Source organism: Penicillium hordei (genome assembly GCF_028827395.1).
Source record: "Penicillium hordei strain IBT 12815 chromosome Unknown utg000003l_segment0_segment0, whole genome shotgun sequence".
NCBI classification, from domain to species: domain Eukaryota; kingdom Fungi; phylum Ascomycota; class Eurotiomycetes; order Eurotiales; family Aspergillaceae; genus Penicillium; species Penicillium hordei.
Genome location: NW_026623144.1, coordinates 4274221 through 4300398, shown reverse-complemented (window position 1 = coordinate 4300398; position 26178 = coordinate 4274221). Strand labels below are relative to the sequence as shown.

Below are 26178 nucleotides of genomic sequence, written 5' to 3'. Positions count from 1 at the left end.
TCACAAGACGAAAGGTCAGCACTCCGAACATAGTGCAGAAATTTCTGAAAGAGATATCCCGTCAAGATATACTTAAATTTTCTCGGCACCCCATTATTCGAGTTGCAATATGGGGGCTTGTTGGTGGTTGCCTCAAAAAACCCCTTCGATATGATTGAAATACCTCCGCCAAGCTACGAAAATACTCCACAAGACACAAGTTTATCAGATCTCAAGAGATAAAAAACAGATTTCTCGCAATTATATCGCTTCGCGCTCACAATTCTATCACTTTGCGTTCAAACTCCGTTCACCTTGCTTTTATAACCTTGTCAACTCACCCTACATTTGACTGAATGATACTTTGAATTATCCTGCGGGCTCGTGACTATGTGTACCTGCCTTAATAAGAGAGAGAGAGGTCCTCCCCTTGGAATATACCCAGACTCGTACAAGGCCGTTCCTGCCTAATTAGACTATTAGCACCTTCCCCAGGGCTTTGAGGAATTGACATTGCCTCGTAGGAGTATTGAATCGCTCTCCTGTAAATCATCACATATGAATCAAGCAAACCTAAAAGCCAGAAATCTTTTTTTTTTAACAAAAATGCCTTCTGAAAGTAAGGTGGCTGTTCCCACTGTGCGTGTACTGCACGAGTATTGTCGGGCAAAGGACGAGTCTGACCGTATGTAGCTGGAGAATCTGCCGTGGGCGAGTTCGCCCATCTGTTAGAGTCGCACGGTTTGATATTCGCGGCAAAATTCCTATTCGCCTTTGTAGGCATTCGCCTCGCCGTCCGCTTCCTAAACGGAGGCGTGAACCTTTTCTGGTGGTGGCTGACGCAGCGGGTCGACCGGTAGGAGCCTGTTCAATCCCACGATGACTGGAGATAAGAAACTTTCTGACATGTTCCTCTAGGCAGCACCTCGTTCTGGTGGGGTGGATGGGGGTGAGATGGAAGGGGAGGATCAACATATAGGGGAGGAAGACGAGGGGGAATGTATATAGACGGGTGGGAGGGAGAGCCAATGAAATCAACATCATTATCATTCAACGCTGCGCCGTAAGAACAGTGGTGAGTAGGCGCCAAACACGTCACTATTTACCCGGTGTCAGTGCCTGAGGCATCCCGCAGTAGTTGGAGCCTTGGGGCCTGACAGTCGCTCGGCGGTGTGAGCCGTGCGGTGGTTGATTACGTTAGGTTAGCAAAGTCTACCCTGGGTTAGGTATTAGGTAGGTAGCCGTAGTTAACGGGGCCAAGGGAGTTGATTACGAACAGATTAGGATTAGTTGATAAGCCAGTTTCGAGGCATAGGTTCTGACAGGTATCAAATTCCCCAACTCGCTTGGTCTACGTTATGAAGTGGCCTTCCTGCTAGGTAGAGCTAGTCCCGTCTTGGCAAGCTTTTGGACCTGAACCAAACCGGCACCCATGGATGATGTTGACTGATTTAGTGTCATGTCCCCGATTCAAAGGGCATGATATATCGGAAGACCGATTCTACATGAACACTTCCAAAACATGATAGCCATCATGGAATGACCCTTGGCCGACTGGACTTTTTGACAACCCCATATTGCGGCTGAATCCCATGTAAGCCTAGATCAGCCTGACAACGCTGACCCGCTCACCAACTAACCAGCTCAGCCGGTCTCCGACCAACTCAAAACTCGGCCATATCATCAGATCTGATCATTAACATGATAGATCCGGCCATCTGGGCAAAAGGAGTGAGTTCGATCTGACCACAACCCTTTGCTACCAGAAAGCATCTCGCTTGGCGGTATGTCCGACCAAGGCGGGGTTTTTGGCGCCTTTGGTGCGGTGCTTGGTTATATTGGAGCAGAGGCAGCCAACGACATCTGGTTTTCGTCGTTATTATGGCCCCAGCGATCATTCTCCCACCTCACACTTCGATCCATCCCAACCCTGGCTCTCCTGATGCCCATGGGGGGTCCTTTGCACAAAGCCGCTCTGAGCACCTTCGATATCGCCAACGCTCGAGGTCTCTTGAAGGGCGCCCATGAAGGCCACATGCTGGGCACTTCGTTCTTTGAGCAAACGGACTGGACCTACACCATTCCCGGTACTGCTAGTTCCGAGCCCCGCGCAGCCCGTAACTGCATGTGGGCGCGGGCTCTTCATTACATGCCTCTACCCGCCGAAAAACCTGGATCACTGGCAGGACTATCCCCTCCAGCCACGGGCGCTGCCATCGAGAAGGGCATCCTCCCGGCTGCAGACAATGGCCGCATCCCTTTACGAGCGAAAGTCGCCGTCTACCACCTCATCTTCACTCCAGCAACGGCAGAAGATAAAGCCTCGCAGATGGCGTTTGTGCACGAGAACTGCGGCCGACCAGGCTCGCACGTTTACCTCAGCATCTTCATCGCCGAGCTCTCCGGCATCATTATCTTTGCCGTCATCTACGCCATCGGCCGATCACTCTGGTGTCTCATCTGGCTAGCCCCGCTTCTCCTCCGCCTCCTGAGCGCCTTCTTCGCCCTCGACCGCGAGCCCCTCACACCTATCTCCTCCATCTCATCGCCATCAACCACGCCGACCGCCGAAGCCGAATCACCTCGTGATTTCGTCCTGCACTTCCCCCAATCCCAAGGCGGCGACCTCATGCTGTTCACAGGCCTCTCAGCCCTCGTGCAGCAGTTTTTCCGACACTACGGCCACCCAGTCCGGAACCGAACCCGGGAGATTCTTCAGCTGTGCATTATAGCGCTTTTCGCCGCTCTATTTCCGCTAGGATTGCTAGCCTCGACTCTCTGGATGCCGCCCCTGGTGCAGTACGCGTGGACCTGCTACCAGCTATACATTGTCATGACGATGCATATCGTCCGCTACACATCGTTTGGACGGGACACGAGCACGGAATCTAAGCTCGCTGATTATCTGGCGGATCGGCCGGCGATTCTTTTTGGGGAGAAGAGGCATGGGGCTGAGACGGTGAAAGTTAGCCTTATTACGACGTATCATGCGCGGCATCAGGAGGGGAGGGATTGTTTGGAGCGGTTGGTGAGACGGTAGTCGTTGGTTTGGCTGCAGTGATGTCTTGAGTGCAACTGAGAATTAGTCTTTTTTCCTTCCTCCTTATATTCGTTCCGTCTGCATCAATAAATCTGATCCCGTACTAGCAGAAGCACAGCCAATAGCAGAATAGCGCGTTCGCTTAATTTTCTAATATCTAACCCCGCTTCGGACCTCGTCGGTCGTCTCGACGAATAAACACTACTACCAGCGTCTTGCTATTATTTACACTTATATTAGACAGAAAAGCCAGCATAACAGCATGAGCCCCGGTGACTGGGTACCCGTGCGCAGCACCGAGAGGGACAAGGGATACCCCCTCGCCACGTTGATGCGGGTGGTATACGGTGAGGACATGGGCATGGGAGACGGGTACAGCAGGTGTCTCTCGATCATGTATCGACTGGCCCTGGAGCAGGGCGCGGTCGACAGTGTAAAAAGCCCTGATGGCACGGTCATCACGGGGTTTAATGATGATCGTGCTGAAAGACTGCAACAACATCTCACCCCGGGGCAGGAACGATCGTTTTACATTCTCTGGAAGTGGTGGGCGACGTGTTCCCGAGCATGTATTGTGGATGAAGCAGAAGAAGGATACGATGATGATTACGACGACCTCTTTGGCGACGACGAGTCTCACTTCTACCCACAAATCCACGTAGAGCGCGAGACGATCCACCAGGCCGGTGGGATCCAGTACAAACTCCGCTTCAACTGCATCTACAACAAGTGCATGGCAACGCTGTTCAACGCTGAATTCGAGAACTTCGTAATACACCGAAGCGGCGACGAGCTGGTGAACCTCCGACGGGACTTGGCGCAGGAAGCTGCTTGTCTAACCATTGCGATTGAAGCTTGCTCCCCGCGAAGCCACACCCAACAGCCAGCTCAAGTACCATACTCCCCAGATGGCGAGAGTTATCTTGCTCACCGGTCAGAGGGCTCCCCGGTCTGGCGTGCAGGGAGACGGGTCCTGGGGAGTAGCGACCTACCTGGGCTGGATCCTCGCTGCAGCGCCGGCTCCAGTATCGACTCCTGCCCCTGGCTGGGAGAGATCCGCGGGTTCCCGCGTTACTTGTGGGATGTGAAAGAGCGGAGGACCGTGGAGGCCTCTTCGCTGTTAGACGAATACGAGTTCGACATCCCGTACACAGCCATCAGTCATACCTGGGGCCGGTGGCGGCTCCGCGATCAGCCTGGGGTTAACATGAAATCGCGCGTGCCGTGGCTGATCCCGCGGAACTCACTGTTCGATGTCGAGCAACTACCAGATATCCTGGCGCAGATTCCCACGGATACACCATATATCTGGTTTGATCTGGTTTGCATTCCGCAGGAGGGCTGCGGGGAGGAGCTTGACGAGCAGCTGCGGCAGGCTATGTGGACGGAAATTGCGAGCCAGGCATCCATCTTCAAGAGCGCAAAACATGCCATCGCCTGGTGGAATACCGACTCCGCTCCGAAGTCCTGGGACGGCATGCGCAGCGCCATCCAGTGGATGTCCTCCATATATCTGGACCTTCAGTTCTCGGATGGGGACGAGTCTTCCATACGTATCCCGCCGTGGGAATCGCACGACCAGCTCCAGGCCACGGGGCTGTTCTCGTCACCCATGACCACCCTGCCCTGGTTCAGCTCCCTGTGGACGCTGCAGGAAGTGTGCCTGCGCCCTGACATCTGGATCTGTAATAAGAACCTCGACCTCCTCACGGTAGGCGACAACGGGGCCCTCGTCGCCTTCAACACGCTCGTCTCCCTCACCGGACGAGTAAAGGACACACTCACTAGTGAACTTAACGATCTAACTACCCCAGCAGACCACCTTCTCGAGCGCTGGAAGCCCCTCGTCCACCCAGGCTTCCACGAAGTACTCGACCTCCTTCATCGCACAGGGATGGACAACCTCCACCAGCTCAAGCGCGAGCAGATCCTCTTCCTAGCGACCAGCCGATACTGCAGCCACAGCCGTGCGCAGGCGATCATGTCTGTCCTCGGCATGACAGAATGGTACAACTCCGCCACTGCCATGCCGGAGCAGCGCCAGCCCAACAAACCGGGCTTCGTCTTCGACCAGTACCCGCTCGCCTTCGTGCAGGAGGTCGCGCGCAATCTAGGCTCTAGCTTCTTCATCACCACGGTTCTGGCGGATTACCCGCCCGTCAGCGAGGTGAAAACTCAGCACATAGTCCGGGGCACTATGCTCCCCTTCCGGGCCCGGATCTCCGAGCCGCGACGCCTGTATGTGCCGCGCTTAGAGACGGCGGACCATCCGTCCGTATCGACATGGGAGGTCCGCGGCGACGGGGCGGTGTTCCTACCGGAGGTGGAGATCCTCTTCTCATCCGATAGCGACTATGGCGATATAAAGTATATGAAATGCTTTGTCGATTTGAGTATGCCGGTGCCTGAACATATTGTTGAACGGGAGCACTTCCAAGCCCAAGGGAGCATGTATCATGGGGATCTCCGGTACTGGATTAAACAGCTCGTCCCGGAGATCTACGGAGTGCGTGGGACGTACTACGCTATTCATCTCCGGTACCGACCCGGACAATGGGATGGTTTGTTGTTGATGGCTGCCGGTAGTGGGGACTCTTCGCAGCCGGAGAAGATGATCAAAATCGGGAATCTCCTTGTGCTGACCTCGGTGGGAGATGAGGAATATCTGCCCAGGCGTAAATCAGTGGACGTTAACTGGATTGTTTTGTAGATTCAGATCTTTGTTATTATGATTGCATTATCATATTGCACAATCTATCTTCGTATACGCTGTAGAACAGCTATACGGCTATAAGTTGATACGCAAACCGTCTCTGGCACGGTCGAGAAAAGAGGAAGGCCATCTGTCACGAAATATTAATAGCCAACAGTGCCCAATTTATTAATTAAAATCTTGAAATGGTAGATCTAGATAAGTGCCCTAGAGATACTATGCATGTTTAAGGGTAGGTATTCTTACTCTATGCTTATCTATTCTTGCCTCTCTGACCACTAGTCTCCAGAATTCTTACCCATATCACCTATATCACCCATACTCACCCTAACGCCAAACACAGTGCTGTTTTAAGGCAAAGGGCACTTTGAGAATTGACCGTGTTTAGTATGTGGCTTAAGTACGGCTGAGCGGACTGGAAGCACTGTTTTCCACACCCTATGATTGTATGCACCAGATGAATTGTCAGAGAGACATTTGTATTCCAGGAAATGAATAAGGTGTGTGCCAGGCAACATGTCATGAGACTGCGGATCCAGGCAAGGGAAAATCGTGCCCCCGAGGAAGAGATGCACCGCCTCTCGCAACCTATATCCGTTCGTCGAAATTCGATCGTCAGATCGACCATCAATTTTCAAACTCGACAAAAGACAACTTATTGTCTCGGATGATCATTTGAAAACGGCAGTTTAGTTAGGCACAATACGCCATATCGATACCCGAGATACGAAACCATCCTCTTTAAGTTTTGCTCAAAGCAGGACAGCAAAATACAGATAACAAGGTACAAGTTGTGGAAATTAGAATTGTTCCTCGTGTACCCCGTATGCACGCGCATTGAGCTTTAGTCTATACCGACGGAGTGTATCACTCGAACACCGCTTACTTGGGACCCATGCTACAGTCCTATAAGAGAAGCCCTGGCAGTTGGGTTTGATATGCAGCCGAATATCCCACCCACGGAGTGTCGTCGGTGATAGGTGCATTGGTTCACAAACCAAACTCAATATGTGTGTAGATGCTAAAGTTCCCCGCAATGATTCCCCGGGAAAACTTTAAGGGCAGCGCGAAGATATAAAAGAGCGTCCCCGAGAGTCAGCGGCGAACAATAAGTTCTGATCTGTAAATCAAACCTTAGCACCAGGTATAACCTGAGCCTCTCCATGTGATATCATACAAATGGGCTTTAGGTATCATCCGAGTAAATAAGCGCTATGCTGGAACCTTTCTATTGTTCGATGAATCATACGCACGTGTTTCTTCCCAGACGAAGGTTAGCACTGGAAATGTCATTCCAGAAACAATAATCATCAAAGGGAAGAAAATATGCTAAAAGAAAGAGTAGCATGCAAGCGTCATCCTAATTCCCCAGCCCTCCAACAGCCCGAATGATCCTTTAGTAAGTGGTCCCTTGTGGTGTATTGGACTGAAGAATCTCAAACCTCGTCTAGAATTGGCCGCAATGGAGGAAGGATTTGATATATATTGTCTTATTCGCCAATTTGATTATTTTCTCATCTATTCCGCCGGCCTTGATTGCTATATTTATGTTCTTGATGCCACACCCCCTTGAGTGATCTAGTGAAGATGTTACAGTGCTTACCGCATACCAACTGCTTGCGTGTGTTTATTAGGGGTATGTCTCCCATATTTCTTAATAATAAAGACATTAAGCCCATATATGTTTCAACCAATTGGATCTGCCCCAGCACATAAATACGGCAAACGGCCACAATTTATCTTCGCCTCCCTTGTATTTTTCCCCATCGGCGATAACTATAGGGTCCTAGTAGCAGGGCAGACTTTGGGAGTTTGATGTTATGGGTGATATGTGTCTCAATCTAAGCTCCTGACTGTGCCTTGCAACGCTGGCTAGGGAAATAAAAGGTTTTCGTTACCAGCTAGCTCTCCAGACTGGTCTATTAGTGATGAAATGGACCTGAATTATATCTGTAGTCTCGATTCGAGGTGGCATGATAGCCAAGGGTCTTGGTTGGAGATATGTGTTCATCTTTACCTTCGTTCGATTGTCAATGCATCTGGAGTAAAAGGTCGCTCAACTACCCGAGCCTCTAGGGATAATCATCTGTTCAATTCCCGGTCGCCCGTTATTTGATTTTCAGCGCCCTAGTCCAAAATGACTATCTCATATGTCAATCTGGCGGACAACCACACACCCTCGTGTACTGGGTGGTGGCTATGATGTGTGGAGGATTCCGTACGTCACCTCAATGTCATTGTAGGGCGACTTATGTTATTTGAGTCGTTTATAAAAGACAAGGGAGATTTTGGGGTTCTTTTGATAATTTGTGACAATATCAGACACTAACCGATCCTACATACTGTCACAATGCATTCCAAGAAAGTTCTTGTTATCCTTAGCGACGCGCACTCCTTCCCCTTGAAAAGAAACACCGGACACAATGCTGGAAAAGTTGTTGACCAGCCTTCGGGATTTTTCCTCCAAGAGCTTGCAAAGCCGTTGAACAAAATATTGAACGCAGGCCACGAAGTGACATTCGCCTCACCCCAAGGTCGTGAACCCGCCCCGGACCCAAGCAGCGAATCACTCGTCGCTAATGCCGGCAATTTCTACGAACGTCAGCGAGAATACAGTCTTGTCGAACGCATGAAGCGAGATAATGGGTTTCGCACCCCACGACCATTCAACACCATCAGCAACAATGAGTTAGCCACCTTCGCGGCTGTTTTTATCCCAGGTGAACACGCACCACTTCAGGATCTGGCAGCGAATGCAGAACTGGGGCGAATTCTGCGTTATTTTCACCAAGAGAACAAGCCCACAGCTGTGATTTGCCACGGGCCTTATGCCTTGTTGAGTACGAAGAAGGCGGGTGATGGGTCATTTGTTTATAATGGATACAAAATTACATCGTGGAGCGATGCGGAAGAGAATCTTATGGAAACATTATGGGGTGGCGAGGTCGAGAAAGTAGAGTCGAGTTTGAGAAACGAAGGTGCAGTGATGGTTGAGGGTGTACGTGAAAAGACTGGCGGTACTACATTGCATCGGGAGCTGGTCTCGGCGGGTAATCCTGCGGCGGCAAATGCCCTTGGTGATCGGTTTGTGAGAATGATTAGTGTATGATATCTTTTCTTTTTTTCATTCATTTGAGATTCGACTCTAATACAAATTGCAATGTGTACATGCTTTTTCCCTGCCGTAGTGGAATTTAACGAATGCCGGCTATAAATTCAGCATAACCTGATAGAGATTCTTGATGCCCATTAATAGATGTCACACTGACGAGATGATGGTTCATACAATAAACGCATGTCTATTTAATCCACAGACTGGATCAAGTCTCCCGCACAGTGCCTATTCGAATCATTTCCGAACATTTCGTTCTCACTATTGCATTGATCTCAAGCCCCAGTTCCTGACTGATAGGCTCAAGCAATCCACAAAATTGGGTTGACTAGAGCAGAGCCTCTTCGGGTTATCCGTTTCTTGATGTTAACTGTTAGTAGAGCGACGCCGAAGGAAACCTTAAATTCGGAGTGTCTAGTAAGGTTCAGGATATTTATCAAGAAGGTCTTGGAGAATAAAAAACTACCATTTTGCCAGATGGTTACCTGTAACATTGTGTGCCTTTAGTTCCTCCAGATGCGTCATCATTAAACCTGTACCCATAATAAAATCCTATAACTCCTATTGGAAGCCTGAGAGTACGTAAGCCTGGTACAGTTACTATTTGGAAGCAAGTCCGGGAAGTCGCATGATGTCACCAGACGTTTGAAATTTATATACAGCTCTAGATCACTGGCCCTTCTTTCTAATATACCTGACTTCATAGTCCCATTTACTATATTTAGGTATCATCGAACCTTCAGTATGAACTTTATCCGCCATTCATTTCCACATACAGCAGTGAGACAGCATATCCCCCCATCCGTGGGACTTCGATCACCTCGGCCGACCTCTACTCGAAGATGCTTTGCCACTGAAAAGCCAAGTGGCCAGACAAAGAATTCCCGATGGTTAGTCTTTTTTTTTTTTTTGACATGTATTTCAGATATCGCATCTGACTTGGACTTTATCTTTTCGATAGGTTACTAGTATCAATTGCTCTAGGATTACCAATATCGATCTACCTATGGCAGAGAGGTGATACAAAGATGCCTAGCACCAAGCCTTCTACAAAGCCACGCGGAGCAAATCAAGAGTATAGTCAAAGGGCAGAGAGAGACCAAGACGTTGGACAGAATCTCAGCTCAGGATCTTCTAGTCGGGATGAGGTTCGTTATTCCTTCTCACATTTTATTCTCAGGGCTTGGTTGGCATTATAGTCATTTGACAATCCAGGCCGTCGAAACAATGCATATCTAACCTTCACATAGCCTCGAGGCATGGGCCCACCCGATGGAACTGGAAGCATTTCACTCAAGCAGGAAGGTTTGGATAACTGGGATACCATGAACCCATACGTGAACGAACCTGGCAAGAGTAAAAAGGGCGAGGGTGAGACGGACAGTGTAAAGGTAAAAGGGACCGTTAGGCCGGATCGACCTCAGGTATGAGTCGTTAAATAATTTTTATATTCAAATCAAATAAACAAATATTCATGGATGTATATAGGGGTGCATACCTTATTGGCATACTTGGCATACCAACCGAAGTTGTGACATGGCATTTGGTAGGTCATGGCCTCGGTATGCTCTGGTGGGACATATGGGTTAATCGAAACACCGGCTCTAATTGAGCTAAATTTCATCCGACTCGTCCCTGTGTGTCAAAAAGGTTGGCTCTGTAGATTCATCTTATGGTTATGGATACATCCTTGGTAACAAGAGGTAGTGAATCTTGAATGGAGTGCAGTGGAATGCACAGCTGAAGCCTATTGGCGGAATCAGGCAAAAGAGCTCTGCAACCTCTAACAACGGTCTCTCGATTCTTAAATGCTGATAGTGTGAGATTTGAAATTATTGTTTACCCAATCTCGCAAGCACGCTTAGAGAGCCTTATCATTGCAGATTGGTGCCTCACAATACTTCACAAGACTTTAATAACACCATGAGTATAATTAGTACTCAACTAAATGGGACATTAAATTAATATTTCATCCAAATCATACTGATTGTATTCAACGTCCCCCAATACATCTAATAGCGAAAAGAGACACAGTAGATCCAAAAACACACATTCTTACCACGCATTTGGGAATGCCTTGTGGTAAATATATTCCCCCTTTTGTCGCTGATAGAAACCCATTGCCTCATCGCAGATGTCCATATTCACCACATTCATTCGAATATCGTACTGTCTGATACGTTTCTCCATCGGCTCCGCAATTTCCATATACTCAGTCCTAACAACAGCAGTTTGAGCAAGGCCAGCAGTCTCATGCAGTGCAAGCTGACCACTTCGCAGGATGGAGTAGAGCAGCTTCATGTTCTCAATTTCACATTCATAAGCCTCCAAAATGTGGATCACAGATAGGAGGGTCGAAAGAGACAGACCCGGGAAAAGCTTCAACGAAGCTATGCCATTGTTGGTCTCACTTCGAAGAAAATGACGCCTGAGAACTTGAAGCTCGCCAACTCGGTATGTGCGAGTTAAGCCGGCCCCGAGAGAAAGTGCTTCAAGTCGCTCGACATGGTATCGATCCTCGTTGTCATCGATCTGATAAAGACCCAGCCACACTTTCTTCCAGAGTTTTACGATGCGATGCTCCAGTTGGCTGTGGGTTGAGACTGGCTTTTCAAGGGCGGTACCACCAAAGGTATACTGCGGAGGATCAATAACTTGGCCATTCACTTCAACATGATCACATCCTCGGCTAGCTGAAATGCTGTGCAAAGGTGTGGTGGTAGCAACACACCACAGCTTAGCACTGGACCGCTCGTTAATTTTCGACAACGAATACAGAAATCTGGAGGCTTACTTGCTGCGGGCTTTGACTTCACGTCTGGAAGAGGGAGCAGATAAATGGAAAAACTCCAACACCTTTCGGAGGAACCTGTGAGCGCGACGGGGCTTCATTACTATCAGAGTTGCAATAAGGGTACCTGCAGAAGAAGCCAAAGTGATTTTTAGGCTGAGAGCTACATCTACTTACTCTCAAACTGGAACCTAAAGCTTTATCACTACTCAATTTGAGAGTAGTATGTTGTAATCATGGCGTGCTGCCTTATTTCTGATCGGGGAACGACGGTCCGTTCATAGTTCTTTAATGCTCATCTCACTGAACCTCCATAAGTTCTCCGGTAAATGAGAGCCGATAAATATTTATGTATTTCTTCACAATAACTATTTGTACCTTTTGTCAAGGTAGATATTTTATTTGTGACCAGTTTGTCCAGCTCTAGTTTGGGTTCATAACTGTACGATAGTCAGCAGTTGTCCGACATGCCTACCTATCATTTCTAGAATGACGAGATCATGATAATAAAATTACTTTGATCATGACTGTTTGGTAAACCGACAACTAGAGTTTTTTCGTGCCATAGTAGAATGAGCCAGCAGACGCCGGCGGGAATAAATCCCGTGGACGCCCTATACACCCCCAAATACGTACGTAGGTAGGTAATGCTGACAGCACTGCTTATTCAGTCTCCGGGTGTGTACTGCTTCATTCCAAATTGAAAAGCCTCAAAACTCGCATGATCTACTTGAAAATTAAATATCCACAGGATTTATCTTCATAAATCAAAAACAGGACCTACACACGCTCATCAACTTGAATATCATTTCCCAGGTATTAGGACGACAAAGCGCTTCATCCCATCAGTATTTATTTCGAATTATATGAAAAAATAAAAAATAAAAACGACTAAAGCATTCCCAAGAGCAAGGATAATATCAGAAAAAGAAATAAATTCGAATCGGAGTGAAGCTTCTTGTTCGATATGACCTTGCAAGACAGTCAGCGTGATTATATAACAACAGACATCAGAAAATGCGATTGTACAATCAGGATAATTAAAACTACAAATGCAAAAGGTAGCCGTAATACAAGGTTGAGAACGAATGACTAATTATACAAACATCTATGTTGTACAATCTATGACTTCATGATTGGAGATACCTCGAAATGCGGGGAGATTTATATACATCACATGTTTTTTGCCACCCGCGAGAAGTTTAAGAGATGTAAAGATCTCTCTTCAATTAATTGTTCGTGTTTGGGGCGAACTGTAGTTCATGGTTAATATCATTACTTCGAATAAGCCCAGAAAGGGATTACAAACCGCACGATTATGATTGAATTTGATGACCTCACTAGATAAGGTGATACCTGTTTCTGGGCTTGTTCAGCTATAAGGATCAGCAAATGAGAAAAGTACTGGTAATATTTCGGTTCGTTCCTGTTCCGACCTCCCGAGATCTGGTTTTCGCGATGATGATTGACGTAATACCTACATTCTCGAAATGTTCATTTTCGTTTCATTCATATCCATGATATCCATGTGAAGTGATTCCATTTGTATGTCCTATTGCCAACCGAGTCGTCCCACCCACCTACATCTAGACCCATGGTCATCCGACATCACGTCGTTTCATAATCGTGTAGCACAGGGATTTAGGTTGAAGATCGGTATTTCAAAAGGTCTCTAGCTCAACCTGAAAATAACGACGATGGCAAGCAACGACTCTGTGGAAAGCAAGTTCACATTAGCTGCAAACACAGAACGTATTGCTGGAAATTCCGTTTCTTCCTCTGAGAGTCCATCTTCGCCAGTCGGGTCACGTCCACCCGAAGAATTCGCGCCAATCCGCACGACCCCATCAGGCTCCCCGGCAGATTCCACAGGGCCAAGGTTAGATGATGATGGTGTCGAGCGTACTATATCTCTCCGGCGCAGCTATGTCTCCGGTCACGATACCAAAGGTGAGGACTGGGCCCAAATAGAAAGACTGATTTCTCGGATGTTCGGCTCTGAGCGCAGAGCAAATTCCGAAGATGAGAAAACACGTCATGTTGGAGTTGTATGGAAATATCTCACCGTGAAGGGCGTGGGCCTTGGAGCCGCTCTCCAACCTACCAACGGAGACATTTTCCTCGGGTTGCCACGGTTCATTAAGCAACTATTCACTCGGGGAAGGAAGGGTGTCGGGGCCGGAAAAGCACCGATACGAACGATCTTGGATGATTTTACTGTAGGTCCATTGATAACCACCAGATGTCGGCTTGACTGATCTTGCATTCAGGGCTGTGTTCGTCCGGGGGAAATGCTTCTTGTTTTGGGCCGCCCTGGCTCCGGCTGCTCCACTTTCTTAAAAGTGCTCGGCAATCAACGAGCGGGCTACGAAAGCATTGAAGGGGATGTGCGGTATGGCGGCACCGATTCAGAAAAGATGGCGAAGCAGTATAGGTCTGAAGGTGGGTCATTGTCTGTGTGATTACGATTCTGAACTAAAACTATCAGTCTTGTACAACCCCGAGGACGATCTCCATTACGCAACTTTGACAGTGCGAGATACACTGCTTTTTGCCCTGAAATCCCGAACTCCGGACAAAGCTTCACGAATCCCAGGAGAAAGCCGAAAAGAATATCAGGATACATTCTTGTCTGCCATAGCGAAGCTGTTCTGGATTGAACATGCTCTGGGAACTAGAGTTGGCAATGAGCTCATTCGTGGAGTTTCCGGGGGTGAGAAGAAACGAACCTCAATTGCTGAAGCTATGGTTACAAAGGCTAGCACCCAGTGCTGGGACAACTCTACCAGGGGCTTAGACGCCAGTACAGCGCTGGAGTATGTTCAAAGCTTGCGAAGTCTAACAAATACCGCCAATGTTTCAACGGTGGTGGCTCTCTACCAGGCCTCGGAAAATCTATTTGATCTGTTCGACAAGGTCATTCTGATCGAAGAAGGAAAATGCTCTTTCTTCGGACCAACACAGGATGCAAAACCCTACTTCGAACGGCTGGGCTTTGAATGCCCCCCGCGTTGGACAACCCCGGACTTTTTGACTTCTGTCAGTGACCCCAATGCGCGACGTGTTAAAGCTGGCTGGGGTGACCGAATCCCTCGTAATGCAGCTGAATTTCAAGCTGCATATCGCAAAAGTGATACATATCGAGCCAACCTGGCGGATATTGAAAGTTTCGAGGGCGAAATCGAAGCCCAAAGGCAGGAGAGAGAGGCTGCAAGAAGTACCGCCAAGCGGAAAAACTACACGATCTCATTCTATAAACAAGTTATGATCCTCACACATCGTCAATTTCTGGTAATGTTTGGTGATAGAGAGTCATTGATCGGAAAGTGGAGTGTGATAACCTTCCAAGCCCTCATTGTTGGCAGCTTGTTTTACAATCTTCCGGATACAAGGTAGGCAATTGCCCCTCCAAATGCAACGAGACTCCGTATGGCTTACCATCCTAAGCAATGGTGTTTTCACGAGGGGTGGTGTGATGTTTTTTATACTGCTTTTCAATGCATTGCTTGCTATGGCAGAGCTGACAGCAGCATTTGAGAGTCGACCAATCTTGATGAAACATAAAAGCTTGTGAGGACCACAAGGAAGAAAAGGGAAAATGATAGGACTAATTTTCTCTAGCTCTTTCTATCGCCCTGCAGCTTATGCGCTTGCCCAAGTTGTGGTTGATGTGCCTCTTGTGTTTATACAAGTCGTTCTATTTGATATCATAGTATACTTGTGAGTCTATTGGATGATCCAAGTTGATTATACTGACGAGGTATTTAGCATGGCAAACCTTGCGCGAACACCTTCGCAGTTCTTCATAAATCTGCTTTTCATTTTCATTCTCACAATGACGATGTACTCATTCTTTCGTGCTCTTGGGGCTCTATGTTCCTCGTTGGATGTTGGTAAGTGAAACAAACCTCTCGGTATCAAGAAGTCTCCAATAACACTATATAGCCACACGTCTCACTGGTGTTGCCATACAGGCATTGATTGTATACACAGGTAAGCACAGTGCAATGAAAACTATCATTCAAATTTAATGGCCAACATAATCCAGGCTATCTCATCCCTCCGTGGAAAATGCACCCGTGGTTAAAGTGGCTCATTTGGATCAACCCCGTCCAATACGCATTTGAGGGATTGATGGCCAACGAGTTCCATAATCTCCGGATAAAGTGTGAACCACCTTACATTGTGCCTGATGGGCCGAATGCGGTGTCTGGCCACCAATCCTGTGCAGTCCAGGGCAGTGATCCAGACCAATTGGTCGTTCATGGTCCCAAGTATATCCAAACGGCGTACACTTACAGCAGAGCACACCTGTGGCGGAATTTCGGCATCATCATCGGATGGCTTATATTTTTTATCTGTTTGACGATGTTGGGAATGGAATTGCAGAGACCTAATAAAGGTGGCTGCTCGGTCACGGTGTTTAAAAGAAGCGAAGCCCCCAAGGCAGTTCAAGATATCGTGAAACGATCTGCCCCGCCAGAAGATGAAGAGTCTGCAGAGAAGGATGGCATAGCGACCAACAAAAATGACGGCAGCTCGGGAGAATCCAGTGACAAGGTCCAGGACATTGCTCAAAACACTGCAATATTTACATGGCAAAACGTCAACTACACCATTCCATACAAGGGTGGACAGAGACAACTATTGCAAAATGTTCAAGGATATGTCAAGCCTGGTCGACTGACTGCATTGATGGGAGCTTCTGGCTCAGGGTAAGATACATAATGAAGTTGACTACGTTCTCGATGCTAATGTCTGACCAGTAAAACCACGTTGCTCAATGCGCTAGCACAGCGAATCAATTTTGGTGTGGTCACTGGCAACTTCTTTGTTGATGGAAGGTAGGGAATCTTCAAGTAGCTCATTAAATATGCACTCTAATATTTTCAGGCCTCTCCCGAGGAGTTTCCAGAGAGCGACAGGATTCGCCGAGCAGATGGACATTCACGAACCCACCGCTACTGTGCGGGAGTCTCTCCAGTTCTCTGCTCTGTTACGGCAGCCAAAAGAAGTCCCATTACAAGAAAAGTATGACTATTGTGAGACAATCATTGACCTGTTAGAAATGCGGTCCATCGCCGGCGCAACCGTTGGATCTGCGGGCTCAGGCCTCAACCAGGAGCAACGCAAACGACTCACCATTGCAGTAGAGTTGGCAAGTAAACCAGAGTTGTTGCTTTTCTTGGATGAGCCGACATCCGGTCTCGATTCTCTGGCCGCATTCAACATCGTACGCTTCCTTCGCCGACTTGCAGATGCCGGACAGGCTGTTCTCTGTACAATCCATCAACCCTCTGCCGTGTTATTTGAGAATTTCGATGAGCTCTTGCTGCTTAAAAGCGGTGGAAGTGTAGTTTACAACGGGCCCCTTGGAAATGACTCCAGGACGTTGATTGATTACTTTGAACAAAATGGCGGGAGGAAGTGCTCACCGCATGAAAATCCAGCAGAGGTATGTATTATGAAACTAGAGTCATCGTTTTCCGCTGAACTTCTCTCTAGTATATGTTGGAAGTCATTGGAGCCGGAAACCCTGATTATAAAGGTCAGGACTGGGGCAATGTATGGGCCAACTCGCCAGAGTCCAGCCGGCTTTCTGAGAGTCTAGAGGATATCATTGCCTCCCGTCGCAATTCTCAAGATGATGAGAAGGTTAAAGACGGTCGCGAGTACGCAATGCCTCTCTATGTTCAAGTAGTCGCAGTCACCAAGCGCGCATTCGTGGCTTACTGGAGAAGCCCAGACTACATCCTTGTAAGTTATTAGGTTCCCAACACTACACATGAATGGCTTGGCTAATTAGTACCAAGGGCAAATTTATGCTTCACATCTTTACCGGCCTTTTCAACACCTTCACATTTTGGCATCTTAGAGATAGCTCCATTGACATGCAATCGCGGCTATTCTCTGTCTTCATGACGTTGACAATCGCTCCACCGTTAATACAGCAACTCCAACCACGATATATCCATTTTCGCGGACTTTATAAATCTCGCGAAGCTAACTCCAAGATCTACTCTTGGGTTGCCTTTGTGACGAGCACAATTGTCCCAGAACTGCCCTACTCGATTGTTGCCGGGTCAATTTACTTTAACTGCTGGTAAGTGTCTCTTGAGAAATAATTTTATCTTTCAAGTCTGACAGAAATAAACAAAGGTACTGGGGAACTTGGTTCCCGCGCGACTCGTTCAGCTCTGGCTACGTTTGGATGTCGCTGATGGTCTTCGAACTATACTATGTTGGACTTGGCCAATTCATAGCCGCACTTGCACCCAACGAGCTCTTTGCTAGCTTGCTTGTGCCGACTTTCTTTACCTTCATTGCTTCCTTCTGCGGTGTTGTCGTCCCTTACGCCGCATTGCCGCATTTTTGGCAGTCGTGGATGTACTGGCTTACGCCTTTCCACTATCTTTTGGAGGGATTTGTTGGAGTCATCACGCATAATGTCCCAATGCGCTGTATTGAGCGTGAAGAATCTCGCTTCAGCACTCCGGCTGGCATGAACTGCCGACAATATGCTGGGTCTTATGTCGAAAAGGCTGGTGGATATGTCCGAGACGCTGGAAATGGAATGTGCGCGTTCTGCCAATACTCCAATGGTGATCAATATGTAAGTTGCGCTTTATCATGGTCTCCCAAGGTTCTTTGCTTCGGTGTCCTGATCAACAGACTTGGATGGAGTATGGCTAACTCGGACTTTGTTGTTATCTGCAGGCTAAGAGTATCAATGTGTTTTACTCGCACAAGTGGAGAGATTATGTGAGTATCATGCTTTGTACCCCTTTGGTGAACCTGGGAGGTGAGATTAATCACATATATATTAGGGAATCTTCTGGGGATATGTCATCTTCAACTTTGCTCTTGTTTTCGTTTTCTCGTGGTTATATTTGCACGGTGTGAGCAACATGAAACGTTGGTTCAGTGCGCGTAAGACGAGAAAGGGCAAAGACAGTTCTTGAATGTGGTTACACCGTGTCTTCCATGCTGTGTGCATGAGTGCATCGTGTGTGATCCACTCAACATAATGTTCGAGTCTTGATAGGTAGGGGATAGGGGATACTCAGACTCTATAGTCATAACAAATACATGATTACTGCAATAGTCTCCGGAAGAACGAACTATTTCCTTGATTTTGATTTGCTCAACGTACTATATGTATACACCTAGACAGTTAGATCGATCCTGCTGAGTCGATTGGCTGAGTGACCTAGTTACATTGCAGAGACTACTTAATACTTGCATAGGTAGCATTGAAACGGTTACACACGATATATATAATTGATCAGAGATCAATCAGTCTGACATAGATAAATCTCCATGCGCTTTGGCCCGCAAAATTTCCCATCGCGCAGCTCCGCGCCCAAAAGCTTGGCATTTTTCTGTCTTCCTCACCTCCCTCTCACCTTGCGCGTTGAATTTTACCTATACCACTGGCTACTTCTGACCGCATTACACCATATGCCATGACTTTTTAAGATCAAGGCGTTTCTACCTATTCCTTTTACCTCTCTTTTCTACTTTTCCCACCATGAAGGAAGAAACCGAAACCTCTAGAGATACTCCCGAAGGCTCGACTGCTGGTGACGAGTCGAAGGCCAGTCTTGCTTCGAAGGATCGCAAATGCCAGTACTGCCATCAGGCATTCACTTCCTCATCATTAGGTCGACACCTCGACCAATTTCTTTTCAAGAAGAAACCCGACGGAATCCACGATGTCGAAGAGATCAGACGAATTCGCAGCGGAATCACCCGGCGCCAGGCCCGAACATCCACAGGAAAGAACGAGGGCAGTCCTGAACGAAGCCAGAAAAAGGGAACTTCAGAGCCGTTTGCGACTGCAGACTCCAGATCGAAGTCGCGTGAGGCTCCGGTGCGCATGATGTTTAACACACCCACCTGGCACGCGACTGGGGTGATCAATGATATTCCCAACCCCAGTCGCGTGCCGGATGGCCCTCGAATTGCGCCATCGCAGTCTCGGACAGGGTCGTTGCATCTGCCGGACTATGTCAGCAGAGGAGCTAGCTCCAGCAACCCGGATACGATGCGGGCACTGGAGCTCGCACTGCGTGAGGTGCTTGACAATATCAAAGCCGCGAGGTATGTTGAATTATTTCCCCCGTTATATATAACCCTCATTCTCACACAATATTAGCTCTCGTATCCGGCCTCGGCTGTCTCCGTTCGACTTCGACATGCAAGCTCAGACCTTCCCCTCCATGTGTCTGCAGCTGCTCCCTCCCCCACCAAGCCTGTTTGCAACACATCCGTTTTCCTCGTCTACTTCGTTTCCCCTCCAGCCTCCCGGCGCCGAACACCTCGATATAATCCGCCAAGCCCTTCGGTCGAAGGTCGCCCAATGGCAGACCGACCAACTTGCAGTAGACGCGACTGCTGCGCCGCATATGAGACATGGGAATAGCGGGGTGGATCCAAACATGATATACCGGAGCGCACAACAGCACGAGGATATCAGTTTCCGACACTTAGAATTGGCCTTCAACCATTGGAATTCTCTGTCCCACGAGACCCGTCGCGACGCGTGGCAATTGGAGATCACACGTGCATTTGCGCGAGAGGTAGAGAAGCGGAAGTCCTCAGACGAGCAACTCGCTCGAGTGCAACAGGAAGCAAACCAGCTGCGTGCACAGGTCGAGCGCCTCGGGTCATGCCAATGGCCTCGTGAGTTCGCACTGTTCCCCCCAGATACGCTCCCCCTACCGCGGGAGGTAGCACGTGAATTAGACGCACAAGAAAGCCATATCAGTGCCGACTCTACGCGATGGGACTACGACAGCGTGGTCGCCAAATGGAAACGCGTTGTTATGCACGACAAGGGCATGGGCCGGGTCGGGGTTGGTTATGGAAATCCCAGCCCGCTGGGTGATCCAGACCAAAGTCAGCCTCACCAAAGCCCTGATGTCCGGCCCCCACGCCCAGGTGAAGACACCACCTCTCATCCAAATCGCCTGCGCCCCTTGCAATCTGCTACAGCTTTGAGCCCAGACGCTGCAGCTGCCTCCACCCCTGCTTCATCAACCCACTACGCTTCACCCCACTCCTTTGCAGATCCTCGCAGCCCGCCCGGTGGCGGCCTACCTGGTGGCATGCCCCAGGTCGGTGGACTGCCTCCGGCTAAGCGACAGCGCCTCATGAATGGCTCAGAAGACCCATCTGGTCCTTTGTCCGATCCTGGCCATGCTCCGCCTTCTGCAGTAGGTAAACCTTGGGGATCTTCCACACCTCATTTGTCCAATCTTGCTGCACCCTCGGGACAGACGACCCCGTCTTCGTCCTCCAGGAATTGATTGGTTTGGGTTTACAATATTTATGAAAACGCACCGGACAAGCCGCCTGGGGGGTATCATTCATACTTCATTGGCTTGGCACAGAAGCTGGCTTGGTCTGGTCTGTCCGCCCCAGGATCTACGCTTCCTACTAGAGAATATCATGATAATCAATACCCATACGAATGCCCTCCCCTTCATTTTCATCGTAGTTTAGGTGCAGGTGCTTTGTTACAGTGACGTCATGCGGGCAACAAAAGGCATTACGCGTTAGATACAATCTAGTATTTTGGACTCACGCTCTCTCTTCCGCATCTTGAGTAATCTCTTTGCCCAGATACTCAGCTAGAGTCAACATCTTCTCTTCCTGCAATCTCCTCCCTACCAATTGCACTCCGACCGGGGCCCCATCATAGGACTCGGCATCATCTACAGAACTATCAGCATGGAATAACAAGAGGGAAGGTATAGGGAAAACGCACAATCCCACTGGATGTGCTCAGATCCATCCACAGATTCATCAGCTGATCGCACATCGACCTTCTTATCGGCAAATGTGACTGGGATCGCAAGACTAGTATAGTCAAGCACATTCACAAATCCAGTATATCCCACCGGCCCGTATTCGTTGGGAATGACTGCGGCATGAGGCGCCAATGGACAAAAGAGCGCATCAACAGGACGCCCCGTACCTGTAACTTCGGCTGTGCTATTCCAGTAGTCCATGTACAGTTTCTGATACTCACGCTTTGCAACATTAAGCGCCGAAATCTCAGATGCTGTCATCGGAATACCATGTTCGGTACCGAGTACTTGCGGAGCTCGAGATTCTCCAGATAGACCGAGGTGATACTTCAAGTCTACGCCGCCATCCATGTTGAATACTTTCCCCTGCCAAAAGTTAGCACCCTACTAAACCTCGCCTCAACGCAGAGCCCACAGGTACATACAAGTAGTTCAGCGGCAACAGCGTGAGAAGGAGGTTTCCACTCAATAACCCGATGGCCCAACCGCTGTAGCATTTTCTCAACAATCTTGAGCCCCCGTGCAATAGGCGGATGAACAAGCGCCACGCCATCGTATTTCATAATTCCAAACGCAAGTGTCGACGCCCCATCCCGAGCCTTCTCAATCAACTCCCTGGTCTCCTGAACAATCTCATCCCGCCACGGCAGCTCCAACGCAAGCGGATCATGCAACCAAGGCTTCTGTCCAAGAACAGCCTTAAACAACAGCGTCAAAGACCTCGCGGTTGGCGCAATCGGCCCAGTAACAGACAAGACAGTGCTCTGGCCATCTAACGAGTTCGCAGTGCCTTGGTAAGGGATCCTACCCGCCGAAGGACGAATCCCATAGAGGAAATTAAACCCAGCGGGGATGCGTATACTGCCCCCGATATCAGTGCCGAAGCCAGCAGGCGAGCCGCGGAGCGCAATCAGGGCACCCTCGCCGCCAGAGCTGCCGCCGGAGGATAGCAGGCGATTCTTGGGGTTCCAGGTGTACCCGATGATGTTGTTGATCGTTTCGCCGGTCATTAGCGTGGCTGGAACGCTGGTCTTGCAGTATAAGACTGCGCCGAGATTGCGTAGTTCGCGGACGAGTTCACTCTCTTCTGTGCCGCTGCGCGGGTCATTCTGGTGGCCCTGGAAGGTGTTTATCCAGCCTACATAGCCCATGGTTGTTTCGACGTCTTTTACGTGGAACTGGTCTTTTAGACTCACTGGTAGGCCGTGCAGGGGTCCTATCGGGGTTTTGTGCTTTGCGAAGTATTCGTCTTGTTGTTTGGCATCTTTGATTGCTGCTTCGAAAAATACTTCATGGAGACAGTTGGTCTAGTGTTTGGTTTTATGATTAGCCTTATTTAAGCATCTGAGTTTTATTTATTCTTGTGCGCTGTGGCCATAAACATACGAGTTGGTGAGCCAGTGCAGCCCGGTGACAGAAGGCTTCTGTCACTTCCACAGCTGACCAGCGGCCAGTAGATGTCTGCTCCACAATATCTACGGCATCTGTCTCTGTGATTTCAATCTCACGCTCGGTGAGGTATTGTCGGATATAATCCCCTGTGACATCACGTAGCTCTGTAGCGGGAGGAACGGGATATTTTAGTTGCCAGTTCTTGGGGATAGCATTCAGAATTGACTGGCGCTTGGCTTCGCCTTTCAGTTGCCACGGTGCACCTGTCATGATAAATTAGGGGTGTTCGTTAAAATATTGTAAGAAAGACTTCCGTAAAGAGTACTCTATCAGAATGTCCCACGGGTGCGGGGTTATTGGAGTCATCGAACGCGAAACAGTTGGAGGCTAGCCTTATCGGCCACTTCTTTCGCGCATCATGTCAAGTTTGATCTGGACCTCGGTAGTATTGCAGAGGTGTCAACATTATTTACTCTATTTAAATACAATTGATTCGTCGGGTGGCTGCCTGTTATCACCAGGGTGGACGTCGCGAAAATGCAATCTGCATGTCCTCTAGCAAATGGACAAACTATCTTGTTAACGGTTAACCCCGCTTGTCGAGACGGGGTCAAGGGCGTGATAGGCAATAGAGAAATGAAGTGGGCAGACTATATGGAAAAAGATAAAACTTCCTAATTAGGAAGGGTATCAAATCCCCGAAAATTAAACTCTCAACCTGGTCGAAGCTTGGAATAATAAGATATGCAGTCCAAATTGTAATTACTGGGGATGGATTATGTTCAGATTGGGAGAGTCAGCTGCTATTGCTATTGATTATAGTATTGGAGATGGCTGTGTGGACTACTGCATATATATATTTTGTACGTAATTAGCAACTTCAGTCATTTCACAATTCACCCTATGTCCCAATTAGCGGAGTGAATCAGTATTTAAACGGGTAGAATTGCTATCTTCGGAGGTTTCAAAGCTATCACTAGGTAGAAATCGGTAGAACACGATACGAGAAGGCCATTGTTCATTTATATATTCTTATTGGTCTGGAAAGGCCCAAGATAGAGACCCCTATAGTATGTCTACTGGGCGTCTTTGGGCCTATCGGCATCGATACTATCTTTTACCTCGTCCGTACCATTAGCTTGAACGCCACCTTGAACTTCCATCCTCTGCTTGTCTCGCTTCTCCAAGTACCGGACGCCGATTGTCGTGATAGCCAAAGCCAACCCCATACATATCATTGCAATGCTACCCTCTTTCCAGTCAGGGCCCTGAGTTGTGCTGTAAAAGAGCAGTGACCAGAACATATAGACCGCAATTGAAAATGTGTTCATAGCACCAAGAATTATTCCTCGCTTCGCGTCGTCACCTCCAGTAGCCCCATTTGCCCAGGCAAAAATCACAGTCTGGCTAGCGTACTGGGAACCATTCAAGAATAATGCGAAAAATTTCGCTCCGGTGGACGGAGGTCGCAGCATGATCGCTCCAGACAAAATGGCGGTGCAGGCCAAGAAAATACCCACATGCCATGGGCGTTTGGTGAAGTCCGAATACCAGCCAAGGGCAAGGGTGGTGATGATTCCTACACCCGCCACACCGGTCGGGATGTAATTGACTTGTGACACGGTGTAGTTCTTTGTTGACGAGAGCCACAGATTCATGATAGCATTCGATGAGAACATTTCGGTGTTGCTGGCGAATATCCAAAGCAGAATAAAGCCTAGCCAATGCCAGGTCCGCAGGACACGCGAGATCAAATTCCATCCCAATACACCACGTTGTTTCTCGACTTCGGGAAGTCGCTCGATAGCGAGCTTCCTCTCCTCTTCACTGAGCCACCATGCGGTTGTGGAAGTTGGAGTGTCCGGGAACGCGAGGAACCCAAAGATGGCCACTGGAATGGTGATGCAGAAGTCCAGGATGAACAACCACCGCCAGCCAGGAAGACCCCGAACACCATCTGGAGAGAATTAGCACTTAGTACAAACATGTTACTGCTGATGAAGGATGACCGTCGTACCAAGACTCTGATGAATCCCCCCTTGCATAAACCCGGAGAACATTGTTCCAGCCAAGCCACTACTAGTAAATATCGCAGTTCTTTTGCCGAGCTCGTCCGGCTTGTACCAACTGCCGAGAATATACTGGCAACCAACGAACGTAGAAGCCTCAAAGACAGCTTGAAAGAATCTGATGACCATGATCTGCCATGGGTGGTGAGCAAAGCCAGTACCCAAAGTGAGTAAGCCCCAGGCCGCCATGCATGCCGGGAAATAGATACGCGGAGGAAGCTTTTGTAGCGCGAGGTTGTTCGGAATCTGTCCCAAAACGTAGCCCCCATAGAAAACTATGATACGTTAGTCGGAAAGTTGGGAAACCTTTGATCCTAGGCCTAGCACGTTGACATACCTGTGTTGGCGATGTTCAATTGGTTGCCGTGGAAGTTCAAGTCCTCTTTCATGCCAGTGACATATGCATTGTTCAAGTTCATGCGATCAAGATAATTGACCCAATACATCAGACAACAAAACGATAGAATGACCAAGTCAAGCTTGACCAAAAGCTTTCGTTCTGCCTTGGTCGCTGCGGGCTTCCCCCAGACGACCTCCCGAAGTTTGGAGAAAATGAACATTGAAGATGTCGAGTAGTCTATCCCTTGTGTACTATCCGATGCAGGGAAACATCCGGGGGTTCTATGGGTACTTATGTACCTTGGAAGGTAGTGAAGATTACCCCAAAAATCCCTGAATACTCCCGAGGTGTCTATCTCCACTATTTCCACTATCTTGACAACCTGCTCCCCCGCTCTCCAAACGGGATGCCTAGCCCTGTCCGCGGCGCCGGTAACCAGTAGAAGATGAGTGATAGAGTGGTCATTCACGACGATCAGAGTTCGGCGGACTATCAGACTTTGGCGGCTATTCACCCGTGGAGTCTTGGCAATGATGACTATTCGAGTATTCTACAGCGTTATCACATTCTAAGCCGATTAACCGCTGCTCGGGTTTCCAGGCTCTTGGTTTCGTAATTCAGATATGTAAATCTTATGTTACTTAGACACCGGAGGCCTGAACCATATTTGAAAGAATGAAGGACCAAAAATATATTGACATCACGGTCACAGGAACCCACTGAGAGGTGTCGATAATTGATACGCTAGTTTTTTGAATGAATTGAATTCCAGTCATTCATCAAGGAGAGACACAATGCCTGCTGGACGCCATCCCATGGGGTATTTGGGTAGAGAAGGAGAACAATCCAACATCTCTCAGGCTCAATCTATGGGAATTTTGTGGGATCAGCGCCCTCACTATTGTTACTCATAGTGAATATTGTAAT

General features: G+C 48.5%; 8 protein-coding genes across 8 annotated transcripts; 5 read left to right on the top strand and 3 right to left on the bottom strand.

Annotated features, from left to right (window-relative positions):
* Positions 1-1765: 1765 nt before the first annotated feature.
* On the top strand, positions 1766-3019 carry N7537_006846 (uncharacterized protein; the record flags this gene model as incomplete). The annotated part of the gene is made up of 1 exon (XM_056897903.1): positions 1766-3019. The coding sequence occupies one exon, from the start codon at positions 1766-1768 to the stop codon at positions 3017-3019; it is 1254 nt and encodes a 417-aa protein (XP_056753688.1).
* Positions 3020-3281: 262 nt separating this feature from the next.
* N7537_006845 (Heterokaryon incompatibility) lies at positions 3282-5729 on the top strand (the record flags this gene model as incomplete). The annotated part of the gene is made up of 1 exon (XM_056897902.1): positions 3282-5729. The coding sequence occupies one exon, from the start codon at positions 3282-3284 to the stop codon at positions 5727-5729; it is 2448 nt and encodes an 815-aa protein (XP_056753687.1).
* Positions 5730-8082: 2353 nt separating this feature from the next.
* On the top strand, positions 8083-10274 carry N7537_006844 (type 1 glutamine amidotransferase domain-containing protein; the record flags this gene model as incomplete). The annotated part of the gene is made up of 2 exons (XM_056897901.1): positions 8083-8835; positions 10095-10274. 2 exons carry the CDS (start codon positions 8083-8085, stop codon positions 10272-10274), a joined length of 933 nt encoding a protein of 310 aa, XP_056753686.1.
* A 625-nt stretch (positions 10275-10899) lies between these two features.
* Positions 10900-11736, bottom strand: N7537_006843 (uncharacterized protein; the record flags this gene model as incomplete). The annotated part of the gene is made up of 2 exons (XM_056897900.1): positions 10900-11587; positions 11639-11736. The coding sequence occupies 2 exons, from the start codon at positions 11734-11736 to the stop codon at positions 10900-10902; spliced, it is 786 nt and encodes a 261-aa protein (XP_056753685.1).
* A 1596-nt stretch (positions 11737-13332) lies between these two features.
* N7537_006842 (putative ABC transporter) lies at positions 13333-18597 on the top strand (the record flags this gene model as incomplete). The annotated part of the gene is made up of 15 exons (XM_056897899.1): positions 13333-13854; positions 13906-14077; positions 14124-15027; positions 15083-15205; positions 15257-15355; positions 15404-15528; positions 15581-15628; positions 15684-16350; positions 16402-16479; positions 16529-17090; positions 17141-17392; positions 17449-17738; positions 17795-18248; positions 18353-18397; positions 18463-18597. 15 exons carry the CDS (start codon positions 13333-13335, stop codon positions 18595-18597), a joined length of 4476 nt encoding a protein of 1491 aa, XP_056753684.1.
* Positions 18598-19166: 569 nt separating this feature from the next.
* On the top strand, positions 19167-20946 carry N7537_006841 (uncharacterized protein; the record flags this gene model as incomplete). The annotated part of the gene is made up of 2 exons (XM_056897898.1): positions 19167-19738; positions 19794-20946. 2 exons carry the CDS (start codon positions 19167-19169, stop codon positions 20944-20946), a joined length of 1725 nt encoding a protein of 574 aa, XP_056753683.1.
* Positions 20947-21220: 274 nt separating this feature from the next.
* On the bottom strand, positions 21221-23112 carry gmdA (putative general amidase GmdA; the record flags this gene model as incomplete). The annotated part of the gene is made up of 4 exons (XM_056897897.1): positions 21221-21354; positions 21408-21816; positions 21876-22757; positions 22837-23112. The coding sequence occupies 4 exons, from the start codon at positions 23110-23112 to the stop codon at positions 21221-21223; spliced, it is 1701 nt and encodes a 566-aa protein (XP_056753682.1).
* Positions 23113-23918: 806 nt separating this feature from the next.
* N7537_006839 (Major facilitator superfamily domain general substrate transporter) lies at positions 23919-25471 on the bottom strand (the record flags this gene model as incomplete). The annotated part of the gene is made up of 3 exons (XM_056897896.1): positions 23919-24799; positions 24860-25186; positions 25249-25471. 3 exons carry the CDS (start codon positions 25469-25471, stop codon positions 23919-23921), a joined length of 1431 nt encoding a protein of 476 aa, XP_056753681.1.
* Positions 25472-26178: the final 707 nt, after the last annotated feature.